The sequence below is a fragment of the Rhinatrema bivittatum genome, chromosome 7 (assembly GCF_901001135.1).
Source record: "Rhinatrema bivittatum chromosome 7, aRhiBiv1.1, whole genome shotgun sequence".
Taxonomy (NCBI): domain Eukaryota; kingdom Metazoa; phylum Chordata; class Amphibia; order Gymnophiona; family Rhinatrematidae; genus Rhinatrema; species Rhinatrema bivittatum.
This window is the reverse complement of record NC_042621.1, coordinates 101,311,657-101,323,782: the sequence shown is the minus strand read 5'-3', so window position 1 is coordinate 101,323,782 and position 12,126 is coordinate 101,311,657. Positions and strand designations below refer to the sequence as shown.

Here is a 12,126-nt window from a genome sequence, read left to right as displayed (position 1 = left end):
CAGCATCCACATTAGGGATCTTCAAAAGGTCCAAGACATCCGACAACAGGGGATATAGCTTAGCCATTGCCCACCTTCAGACCAGCATCAGTAGCTTCCCACTCCCAAGTCACCAGCTTGCGGACTTTCTTCGGTAGAGGAAAAGACGTAGTTGGACCCCGAATACCGTCAAGGACAGGATTAACTCCCTCATTGTCAGGTTCCTCCTGAGACACCTTAATGTTCAGGATTTCCAGGACCTGAGGAATAAGGGAGCGTAGCTCGTCCCTCTTGAAAAACGGACCACACTGGGATCATCACCCTCCGTTGGTGGGGTATCAGGATCATCCGTGTTGTCCGTATCCACATCTGCCTGGTCCGGGTCCTTATCCGCACCGGCTCCCACAGGTGGGGCTGACCTGGAGCCCAGCAAAGGGCCCTGAGTGCCCTCCTTACTTGGTTGTCCCTGATCCAGAGGACTCCCTAGGTCCACAGCTCTATTAAGCTTCTCCGGAGGAATATTGAGGTCTCTTAACGGCCATGCGTTTGTGGGCCAAAAAGGCTTCGTGCATGACTAGGATAAACTCCACGGAAACCCCTCCGGGAACTCCACCCCTTCTGGGAAATCATCGGAGGTGCAGCACTTGATCCCGCCGGGGGATTCTCCCTTGCAGGGGCCAAAACGGGAGGGGGGTCCTCCTCCCACGAATCCAGCCCTGGGGAAACTGGGTCGTCCCCGGAGGTGTGGCCTTCTGGCCCCGATAAATCCCCTGCCTCCTCCGCGCATTCGGGGCATAAAAACGTCGCGTTCAGGGCCTGCCCGCGTGTGCCACACACGCAGCAGGCTAGTGATTTAATGCGTGGCGCCATTCCTGAAACCGCACTGCCATGTGGAGAAAAGAAAAAAAGGGGCCACACTTGATCTGTCGCGCGGGAAAAATGTCCCCCACCAAGCGCGAGCAAAATTTCAGGAAAGAGAACCCTCGCGAGCTGTCGGGCCGCCGACCAAAAGGCCGGTCCCCGCCTGAAAACTCCGCCGCGAGAGAGAGAAGACAAGGAAAAGGCAAACTGAACTCACCCCGTCCCTTCCACAGCAGCCCGGAGCTCTGGGGGCCGAAGGGAAAATTTAATTGGCATCCTCCCACACAGCCAACTCGGGCCCGATCCCTCCGCACTGACTCCTTACCTCAGAGCTGTTTCAGACCAGGAGCCCTAAAAGAACACTTCCTTTCTGTGAATAACTTTATTTATTTTTTTTAACAAACTTTACTAAAAACAGGAGGTGCTCCAAGTGGCTGAGATGAAGGGAGCAGCTGCAGCAATGCCAGTGTCGCATAACCAGGAGCCCTTGGCCTGGCCACACTGACCCGGAGTGGACGAGACCCTGTCAGGGATGTCCAATCCCCCGGACGCCCGGCTTCCACTGAGGGATGGCCCACGAAGGTGCCTAACACCTCAGGAAGCAACCGTAGGTCAATAAAAAAAATTCTTCTAACTAAAAAACTGAAAAATTCAAACTAAAAAACTGCAGGAGTGTATCTCCGCCATCTGCTGGAGTCAGAGCGATAATGAGGGTCTGCAGGTGGCACTCTAGTGTATATTACCCTCCTCCTCATCCAACCTAAGAATACTTATTGTACTTGATATGTTTATTTCTGTATATGCTCAAACTGCTATAATGTTTCAACACTGTTAAGAAAAATGTTCATTTTGTAAACCGTTATGATGGCTCTACCGAATAACGGTATATAAAACTCATCAAATAAATAAATAAATAAATATGGCAGTGCCCAAAGCTTTGTTCTCTGACTCCATCTGCTGGTAGGGGTGCACAACCCACTTTTCTGGACTGATCCTGTTACGTACTGGAACTGGCTTTAAAAAAAAACCCAAAACCCTAGATTTGTTTTTTGTCAAAGCTCAAACTAATCAGAATGCCAAGAAAAAAGCAGCAGTGATGTGCACATCCAACATCACTGACAAAGAGGGGAGGTATAGAGCTGCCATAGCGTGGAATCTCCTGTGTAAGAGCAGTGAAGGCCTTCAGGCCTTAGACAATCCTTCCAGAGCTTTTTGGTGTCTGTTGCCAAGCATTGAATTGACCCACTTATGTGGCTAGGTGAATCTGTTTTCAAAACATGTATTTACTTATCTACAGCATGTTTATTTCAGAAATTAGGGATATCCTTTTGTCTTGAATGCTTTCTGCACCTTTAATCATTAACTATTTATGCTATATTCATGCTTTAGACAGATCTAAATAAATATATTGCTGAACCATTCATTATTCAAAAATTGGGAGTGTAAATAATGTGATCTATCATGGTAAAACTGTTGTGAGTTAGACATCCTAATAAATATTTATTTTGCCTCTAAATGAAAGGAAAATCCACATTTTGGTTTGCATGTCAGCTAATCTTTGAACATAAGTTTATTATGTTGCTTTAATGTCAGCAAGAGCACACAGAGAGAGAGACAGACAGTTAATGAAAGGATTAATTAATGCTATTTGAAAGTTGCCATTAAGTTTCTTCAGGTGGTCCTATTCGTTTGATGTCTCTTGCCTCCAATCGGTGAAGCACAGTATATCTATCCAAGGGGCCAGCCTCTTCAAACTGTTCCTTGGGGATCTGGAAAGCAGAGGAAATGTAGCTTTCTAGGGTTTCATCATCAATGGCTGGGTCAATAGTACTGAAGGCTGTTTTAAGATCCTCAACTTTCACTTCTCTGTAAGAAAAAAAAAAAGTATTTAGCTTACAACTTTTCATTGGTAGCTCAAGATGAGCTACATTCAGGAGCAATAGGCATTTTCTCTGTCCCCTAAGGGTTTAAACTCTGAAATATTGCAATAAATGATCCCCTTAAATACTGCACATTATATCTATCTCCCCATGAAACCCAGTGCAATGGATACATGGTAATGAGCTGATTTGCAAATAAAACCGGTTGCATGAAAATTCATGTCTTGTTATTTTTTGGAAAGTTAGCTATACCTGAAGACAAGGATGGCTAATTCCCTGTACGTACCAGGATCAGTCCAGACGGTGGGTTATGTCCCCCGTCCAGCAGATGGAGTCAGAACAGAGCTCGAGGGCACCGCCTCATATACCAGCGCACCCTCTGCTGGAGCTCAGTATCTTTCTGACTCCAGCAGATGTGAGTTGGGGAACCAGTGCTTCCCCAGGGTGACAGGTTTTGAGGTTTCCTTCTATTTTCTTGAGCTCTCCCTGTCATTCTTCTTTTATAATTAACAATTTGGATCAAGTTTATTGAAAAAAAAAAAAACAAATTATTAAGAGAATTTGTTCTTGTCAGCGGTTGAGGAGGCGTGCTCTCTGTTCTGTCTCCTCCTGCAATTTTCCCTTCCCTTGCGTTTCGGGGTAAGTGTATTTTTTTCTTGTGTTTGAATTTTCCTTTCAGGGTCCTTTGGAGATTACACGGTCCCGCGGCCCGGCGAAACTTATCTCGGGCCTGGGCGCGCCGGCGGCGGTTTTTTTTTGTTCCCGCCGGTGCCTACGGACCTGTCGGGCGGGTTGCGCTGGCCCTTAGGCCCCCCCGCTGTACTATTCTTCTTCTTTGGCCCCCCCCGAGGCGTTTTACCTTAGCGGCGCTCGCATGCCGCGCTTACAACGCTGCGAGACCTGCGGTGAGGCAGGGTCTCGTTTGTCTAAGGAGGGAATTTGCCCGCGCTGCCTTCCCGAAGGGGAGGGTGGCTCGCGCGGCTCGAGCTCGCGCCTAGCGCCCTCCTCACCATCACCAGGGATGTGCGGGCCGGCCACTTCCTCGCCAATGGCGGGAACGGCGGCCATCTTAGAGCGGGACCTTACCTCAGAACTCGCTCCGGAGAACAAGGACGCGGTTCGGGGCGCCCCCCGCCTACACCAATGTCCCGAGGAAGCTCTACGGACCCTCCCACCACAAGGGGATCCCCCTGCTGCGGCCTTACCCAGCATGCCATTTTTTTCTCCGGATTTCATATTGAAGATGCATACTGCGTATCTGCAGGGTCTGGCAGATCCGGGGGGAGCTCTCCCGGGGCCTCCTGCGCCCAAGGTCCACAAGCTTGCAGTTCCTTCCTTCGGGCCCCTGACCCCGGCGGGACCGGCCACAGGATCCTCGGTTTTGCCATCCCCGTTGGGGTTTGACCCTCCGGACCCTCTGGATGGGGCGCACGCAGAGGGGCAGGCAGAGGGCGACGACCCACGAGCCTTGCGCATTTTCCATAAGGAGGAACTAGAGGACCTTCTCCACCAGACCTTGCAGGAGCTAGATCTGGATCCTCCACCGGACCCTCCGGCACCTGTGGCACCGGCGGTCGCGACGTGCTCCAAAAAAGGGGACCCGGTTCTGGCCGCCCTCCGACCAAGGGCTAAGGCTTTCCCGGTACATGAATCTTTTCTACAGCTCCTCACTGGAGAATGGGATGTTCCGGAGGCGTCATTGAGGGTCACCCGAGTCATGGAGAAATTGTATCCCTTGCCGGAGGACTTCTTGGATCTCATCCGGTTCCCTAAGGTGGATTCGGCGGTCTCAGCAGTGACTAAGCGAACTACGATCCCGGTGACCGGTGGAACGGCCCTTCGGGACACGCAAGACCGCAAGTTGGAGACATTCCTCAAGAGGGTGTTTGAGGTTTCGGCCTTGGGGATGCGCGCTGTCATGTGTAGTTCATTGACACAGAGGGCGAGCCTCCTCTGGGTTCAGCAGCTCCTAACGTCCCAGCAGTTACCTCCGGAAGAAGCAGCTCAGGCCGATAGTCTGGAATCTGCCATCGCTTACGGGGCTGATGCGCTGTACGACCTCTTTCGCGTTCTGGCCCGCTCCATGGTGTCGGTAGTAGCGGCTCGTCGCCTGCTGTGGCTCCGGAATTGGTCTGCGGACGCCTCCTCTAAATCGAGCCTGGGTTCCCTTCCCTTCCGAGGAAAATTTCTCTTTGGAAACGAACTTGATCAGATCATGAAGTCTTTGGGGGAAAACTCAGTGTATCGCCTACCCGAAGACCGGCAGAGACCTTACAGGGCTTTTGCCTCCACCAGGACCAGAGCTCGTGCGCAGCGGCGCTACAGATCGTACCGGCAGACCAATCCTCGTCCTGCCGCCAGTAGACCGCAGCCATGGTCGCGGTCCTTTCGTGGGCGAAGGCCTGCAAGGGAGGGCTCGGGACAGGGGAACCCCCCCGCCAAGTCCTCACAATGATGCCAGTCCGACCCACTCCTCCTGTCCACCCATCGGGGGCCGACTCACGGAATTTGTCGAGGAGTGGGTAAAGATTACCTCAGATCAGTGGGTCCTGGACACCATCCAATACGGTTACGCCTTGGAATTTGTCCGTCTGCCTCGGGACAGATTTCTCTTTTCTCCGTGCGGCTCCGACCTCAAGAGGATAGCGGTTCAACAGACACTGGACCGTCTACAGTCCATAGAGGCTATCGTTCCAGTTCCCTTCGCCGAGGTGGGCTCGGGCCACTATTCCATCTACTTCGTGGTACCCAAGAAGGACGGCTCCTTCCGGCCCATATTGGATTTAAAGGAGGTGAACCGCTCGCTGCGGGTCAACCGGTTCCGCATGGAGACGCTGCGTTCCGTGATTGCAGCAGTGCACCAGGGGGAGTTCCTAGCTTCCCTGGATCTGACGGAGGCGTATTTGCACATCCCGATACGCCCGGACCACAGGCGTTACCTACGCTTCAAGATCCTCGGCCAGCACTTCCAGTTTCGGGCCCTGCCTTTCGGACTCATGACGGCTCCGCGGACCTTTACCAAGATCATGGTAGTGGTGGCGGCGGCTCTTCGCAAGGAGGGTATACTGGTACATCCTTACCTGGACGACTGGCTGGTGCGAGCAAAGTCCTTCTCCCATGGTCAGGACTCGGTGGCCAGAGTCTTATCGGTGCTCCGCTCCCTGGGCTGGGTCGTGAATCTTCCCAAGAGCTCACTCGTTCCATCGCAGCGCTTGGATTTCCTGGGAGCGACCTTCGACACTCAGTTGGGCATGGTGTTCCTCCGTCCGGACAAAGCTCTCTCCTTGAGGGACCACGTTCGTCACTTCGCTGCCTTACCGGAACCCACCGCGTGGAATTATCTGCAGCTGCTGGGAGTGATGGGTTCCACCATCGACATGGTGCCCTGGGCCTTTGCCCATCTGCGCCCTCTGCAGGCGTCCCTTCTGTCTCGCTGGAAACCTGTGTCACAGGAGTATCAGGTGATTCTGCCTCTTCCTCAGTCGGCTCGAGACAGTCTGGAATGGTGGCTGGTTCCGGCTCATTTGGCCCGCGGAGTCTCCCTCACAGTCCCCACTTGGGTGGTGGTGACAACCGACGCCAGTCTATTGGGTTGGGGCGCCGTCTGCGACCGCAGCGCCACACAGGGGATGTGGTCCCCGGAGGAGGCGCAGTGGCCTATCAATCGGCTGGAGACCAGAGCGGTTCGCTTAGCGCTCCAACGCTTCCTTCCCTTGATTCGGAACAGAGAGGTCCGGATCCTCTCGGACAACGCGACTACAGTAGCTTACATCAATCGTCAAGGCGGGACGCGGAGCGCACAGGTTTCCGAGGAAACCACGCTCCTGATGGAGTGGGCGGAACTTCATCTCATGCGGCTCGCGGCCTCCCACATCGCCGGCGTGGACAACATTCAAGCGGATTACCTAAGTCGCCAGAGACTGGACCCCGGCGAGTGGTCTCTGTCCGAAGAGGCGATGCACCTCCTGGTTCAGCGCTGGGGGACGCCACGGGTGGACTTGATGGCTACTGCTCTCAACGCCAAGGCCCCGCGCTTCTTCAGTCGCAGAAGGGAGCGCAGCGCAGAGGGGGTGGATGCTCTAGTGCTACCGTGGCCGGCACGTCAGCTCCTCTACGTCTTTCCCCCCTGGCCCTTGGTGGGCAAAGTTCTTCGAAGAATAGAAGGCCACTGCGGTCCCATAATCCTTGTGGCTCCGGAGTGGCCACGGCGTCCTTGGTTTGCGGATCTTCTCCAAATGGCGGTGGACGGACCGCTCCGTCTGAGTCATCTTCCTCGGCTACTCCACCAGGGCCCAGTATTTTTCGAGCAGGCACCACTCTTTTGTCTTGCGGCCTGGCTTTTGAACGGCGCCGCCTCCGCCGCCGAGGTTACCCGGAGGCGGTGATCTCCACAATGCTTAGAGCTCGTAAGCCTTCGACTTCGGTTGCCTACGTTCGAGTGTGGAAGATCTTCGAGTCCTGGTGTGTCGAGCATGGGATCCGTTCCACGGAGGCAACGGTTCCTCTTATCCTTCAATTTTTGCAGGACGGGTTGGATAAGGGCCTGGCATACAATTCTCTCCGAGTTCAAGTGGCGGCCCTGAATGTTCTGATCCAGGCACCGGTTTCTCTACCCCTTCAAGCGGACATCGCTCGCTTCCTGAAGGGGGCTAAACATCTACGGCCTCCGGTTCGGGATCCCTGTCCGTCGTGGAGCCTTAATCTAGTTCTCCGAGCCCTGGCGGGCGCTCCTTTCGAGCCACTTCAGGATGCTTCCCTCAAGGACCTCACTATGAAGACTGTGTTTCTTGTGGCGATTGCTTCTGCTCGTCGCATCTCGGAGCTACAGGCTCTTTCCTGCAGGGAACCGTATCTCCGCCTTTCTGAGGCGGGGGTTTCTCTACGTACCGTTCCATCCTTCCTGCCGAAGGTGGTTTCTCCCTTCCACCTGAACCAGACGGTGGAACTTCCGGCGTTCGCTCCGGGGGAAGAGAGGTCCCTTCGTCATCTGGACGTCAAGCGTGTTCTGCTCCGTTACTTGGAAGCTACCAATGATTTCCGGGTTTCCGATCACCTGTTTGTACTCTGGTCGGGACCTAAGAAGGGATCCTCCGCATCGAAAACGACGATTGCCCGCTGGATCAAGGATGCCATTTCGGCGTCTTATATCGGAGCTGGGCGTACTCCTCCTACAGGCGTCAGGGCTCATTCTACACGCTCGCAAGCCGCGTCTTGGGCGGAGTCTCGATCCGTCTCCCCGCAGGAAATCTGCCGGGCGGCGACATGGAAGTCGTTGCATACCTTTGCTCGGCATTATCGTCTGCACCTGCCGCCTTCAGCCCCTGCGCTTTTTGGCGATCAGGTTCTCCGAGCAGGGCTTTCAGGGGCCCACCCGGTTTAGGGAAGCTTGGGTACATCCCACCGTCTGGACTGATCCTGGTACGTACAGGGAAAAGAAAATTATTCCTTACCTGCTAATTTTCGTTCCTGTAGTACCATGGATCAGTCCAGACGCCCACCACTCTGGGATTGTGCGCCCTCGCTCGGATACATATGCGTCTTCTGTTTTTCCTCTCTTCTCTGGCTCTGTGTCAGAGTGTACAGCTCCTCACAAGTTGGCTATGGCGACCTTGTCTCGGTCGTGCCTGTTTCTTGTTCTTGATGGTTAATTTACACCACCGTGTTGATCCAAATTGTTCTGGTTTAATTTTTGCTCTTTTGGGCTTTGTTATGCACGATACTGAGCTCCAGCAGAGGGTGCGCTGGTATATGAGGCGGTGCCCTCGAGCTCTGTTCTGACTCCATCTGCTGGACGGGGGACATAACCCACCGTCTGGACTGATCCATGGTACTACAGGAACGAAAATTAGCAGGTAAGGAATAATTTTCTTTTCTGGACCTCAAGAGTCACAAACAGACCAGGTTTTCAGGATATCCACAATGACTATGGATGAACCAGATTTGCATGCAATGGAGGCACTGCATGCAAATCTATCCCATGCATATCCATTATGGCCATCCTGAAAACCTGGCCTGTTTGTGACTTTCAAGGACCTGATTTGGTGATTCCTGCCTTAAGATGTGTAGCTAACTTACCCCAGGATCATTGGTACAGTAATGCACATTCTGATGCTCCCAAGACTACCCTTAAAGGATCCACACAGCCCAAATATACCCTTCTCCAGTCACATGAAAACTCTTGGAGGTCTCAAGAAATTCCTTGTCCCACTCCTACCCTACTGCCCCGTGAGGTGACCAAAGTCTAAAAAATAAATAAAAGTGAATAAGTAGTGTCCCTGTTCCCACCCCCTCCATCTCAAACTGTTCTCTTGTAGCCAAACAAATTACCCTCACAGACCTCCTCCCCTCTCACATTAGCCAACACCTCAGTCCATTATCTTGCTATCCCTGGTGGTACAGTGGATACTAGAATGACCTCTAGGGCTCTAGGCTTGGTGTAACCATTTTGAACATAGGGGCAAAAGTCACTGTGTGGCCATCTGGAACAATTTTCAAAATGGCAGTGCTGAACCCAAATCCTAGGGGGGTACTCTGGGTCCATTGTAACACCAGGGACTGTATGGGAGTTGAGGGTTGACAGGTTTGGCTCTCATGACTCCCAAGAGTTTTCACATGACTGGAGAGAGGCTGTGGAGCTGCCAATGTACATTGGCACACGAGGGACATCTAAACTGTAGTGTTTTTCCCACCTGGAAAAATACTACAGGTTTCATTAAGTTAGTGAATTCCACAGTATTTGGGAACAATACCACAGCTTAGTAAATAGACCTCTAAATTTGTACTTGAAGCAATGGAAGGTGAAGTGACTTGCTTAAGGTCACAAGGAATGTGTGAGGCAGTGCCCCTAGTGTTCCCCTATTTACCTAAGCAGGACCAGGCCAGATACCTGGTGCACCTTAAATGCCTTAAGGAGAGTATGCTTTATGGGCAGGATCCTATGGGGCAGGTGGAGCTCAGAGGGCATAACCAGAGACTGGGGAATAAGAGCTGGGATCCAAGTAGGGATAACCAGGCCAGGCTAGTTCAGGTCTCTGGGAGGAAGGCAACTTCTGAATGCAACACTGTCCAAGCACTGAGCTGAGACGAAGTAACACACTGTAAGTAAAGAGTATACACCCTCTGAGGAGAAAGTCTATGGATGTGCATGTGTGACGTTATAATGCAGAGTACTGTTTTAAGAAGGCTGAAGTCAGTCTATATTTGTCTCCAGGTGTCTGGGAATCACCACTCATTCTCACATGGGATTTTTTCCAGCCTCCAAGAAAATGTCTGTGTGGAGGGCAGAGAGTTGCGACAAGGACCTGTAGTTCTAAACGCTGTACAGAACCCATGAGGCCTGTTGCTCTAAAACTAAGTACAGAGCACAGGGAGTGCACAATGGCTTATGAAATGGTGTGGCAGAAGCTGCCCTGAAGAAAAAAAACCCAAGATTTTAAAGTTCAGGTAGAGAGGAAATAGTGTGTGGGCCTCGTTGCAGGGACAGACAGGAAGTTTTAAGGTTGAATCGGCTAAAGGAAGAAGTCCAACTGGGAGGTAGACAGTGATTTAACAGTGAGCAAGTTATTGCTTGTCAAGCAGGCAAGTTTTTATTTTGGGGGGGTGGGGGGCGGGTTTGTATTTTTTTTTGCCTTGAAAAGAAAAGTGAAAGAATGCCAGTGCAGCAGGGCTCTCTTACAGCAAGCCCCAGAATGCAGCAGTCTGAAAGTATGATGAAGGAAGCTGAGAGGCCCTGATCCAGAATCTCCAAGAGGAAGATAGGAGATTACAAGAAAGCCTGGCAAGGAGTCAGCGGGCCTGTGCTGAGCAAAAATGGAACCAGGAAGCATGTGTGGGCCATCGTCAACTTCTATATGGAATGGAGCTTTGTGGTTTTGTCAGGCAGTAGTGACACAGTGCCCAGGAGGGGGCACTACAGAATGGCAGCAGCTGATCGCTCAACACTAAGAAATTTCAGCAGATGACCCAGTGGGAAAAGGACTGGAAGCAAATTGCCAGAGAGAATGCTATGCTAATGAGTGAGCTGAGAAAAACCACTAGCCTGCTAGAAGCAAGGCCAAAGATTGACACTACAGGTAGTCCTGGTGAAGACCCTATAAGGTGTCCAAAAATAGCTCTTGTGAGAAGCGCAGAGCAAGGGGGCCATGAAGAACCCCGAGATAGGGTCACAGAGAGCCCTAAGGAGAGAGACAAACTGCTCAGAAGGAGACAGTGTTGAGAAGTGGGAAGTTGGCGCTACAGGCAGTCTGGATGAAGACCCCCGCAGGGTGCCCTAACACTACCGGAAGTCTCAAAATAACTCTTGTGAGAAGCCAAGAGGGAGAGGACATGAAAAAATGCCATGGCAAGCCCAGAGAGTGGCACTGTGGAGGAGACAGCAACTGGCATGGGCAAGTGGCTAGAGTGTACAGAAGAGGAAACCGTGGAGAGCCCAGAGGGAGGCGCTGCGGAGAACCTGGAGGAAGAATCCATGGAGAGCCCAGAGGGAGGTGCCGTGGAGACTCTAGCAACTAAGGATACAGAGTAATCAGCACTGGTAGTTCCCCAGAAGGTCCATGAGCTCCACTGGGGTGGAATTCAAACTCGGAGCCAGTAAAAGACAAATAACTGGGGATGTGCACTGTGTGAATAGCACACTGGGTGGTGGTTGTCACGTAGTTGAGGGTAACCCTTAAAAAAGGGGACTGGGAGGTATTGCACTCTCCTAAATGGGATCCAGGAGTGATGGAGGGATGCTTGGCCTGACAGGTCCAAGTTTAGGGGAGGGGTATGTGAGGCAGTGCCCCTAGTTTTCCCATATTTACTTGGGAAGGGCCAGGCTAGACTCCTGGTCCACCTTAAATACCTTAAGGAGAGTATGCTTTATGGGTGGGATCCTGCAGGGCAGGTGGAGCTCAGAGCCTGGGGATCCAGGTGAGGATAATCAGACCAGGCCATGTCTCTGGGAGGAAGGCAACTCCTTTGTGTGACATTATCCAAACACTGAGCTGAGAAGAAGCAACACAGTAAGTAAAGAGAAGACAGTCTATGGATGTACATGTGTTAAGTTATAAGAAAGTACTGTTTTAAGAAGGCTGGAGTCAGTCTAGTTTGACTCTAGGCCTGTGGAAATCACTGCTCATTCCCACAGAGTATTAGTGGGATATGAACCCTGGCTTCCCTGGTTCTCAGCTTGCTACTCCACTACTCTAGGAATGATTACTGTTTGGGTTTAATAAATATAAATTTATTTCACAGTAGTAACATTTCTGTGTTATATTTTTCTAGTATAGATTTATAGACATGTTGAGGAAGAAAAAGCTGTAAAATCTTGAAACTGCAAAATATCTAATGCCAGATTTTATATTTTATATATATATATATATATATATATATATATATATGTCAATCTCATCATTTGCTGCTAGAC

General features: G+C 51.6%; 1 protein-coding gene across 1 annotated transcript in view; it reads right to left on the bottom strand.

Moving 5' to 3' along the window:
- Positions 1–2,351: 2,351 nt before the first annotated feature.
- The window catches only part of TSNAXIP1 (translin associated factor X interacting protein 1), a 265,687-nt gene continuing 255,912 nt past the window's right edge, over positions 2,352–12,126 (bottom strand). Inside the window, exon 16 of the mRNA XM_029608818.1 lies at positions 2,352–2,706. Within this exon, the coding sequence (XP_029464678.1) occupies positions 2,502–2,706 (205 nt within the window). The 3' untranslated portion in view covers positions 2,352–2,501. The remainder of the gene's footprint in view (positions 2,707–12,126) is intronic.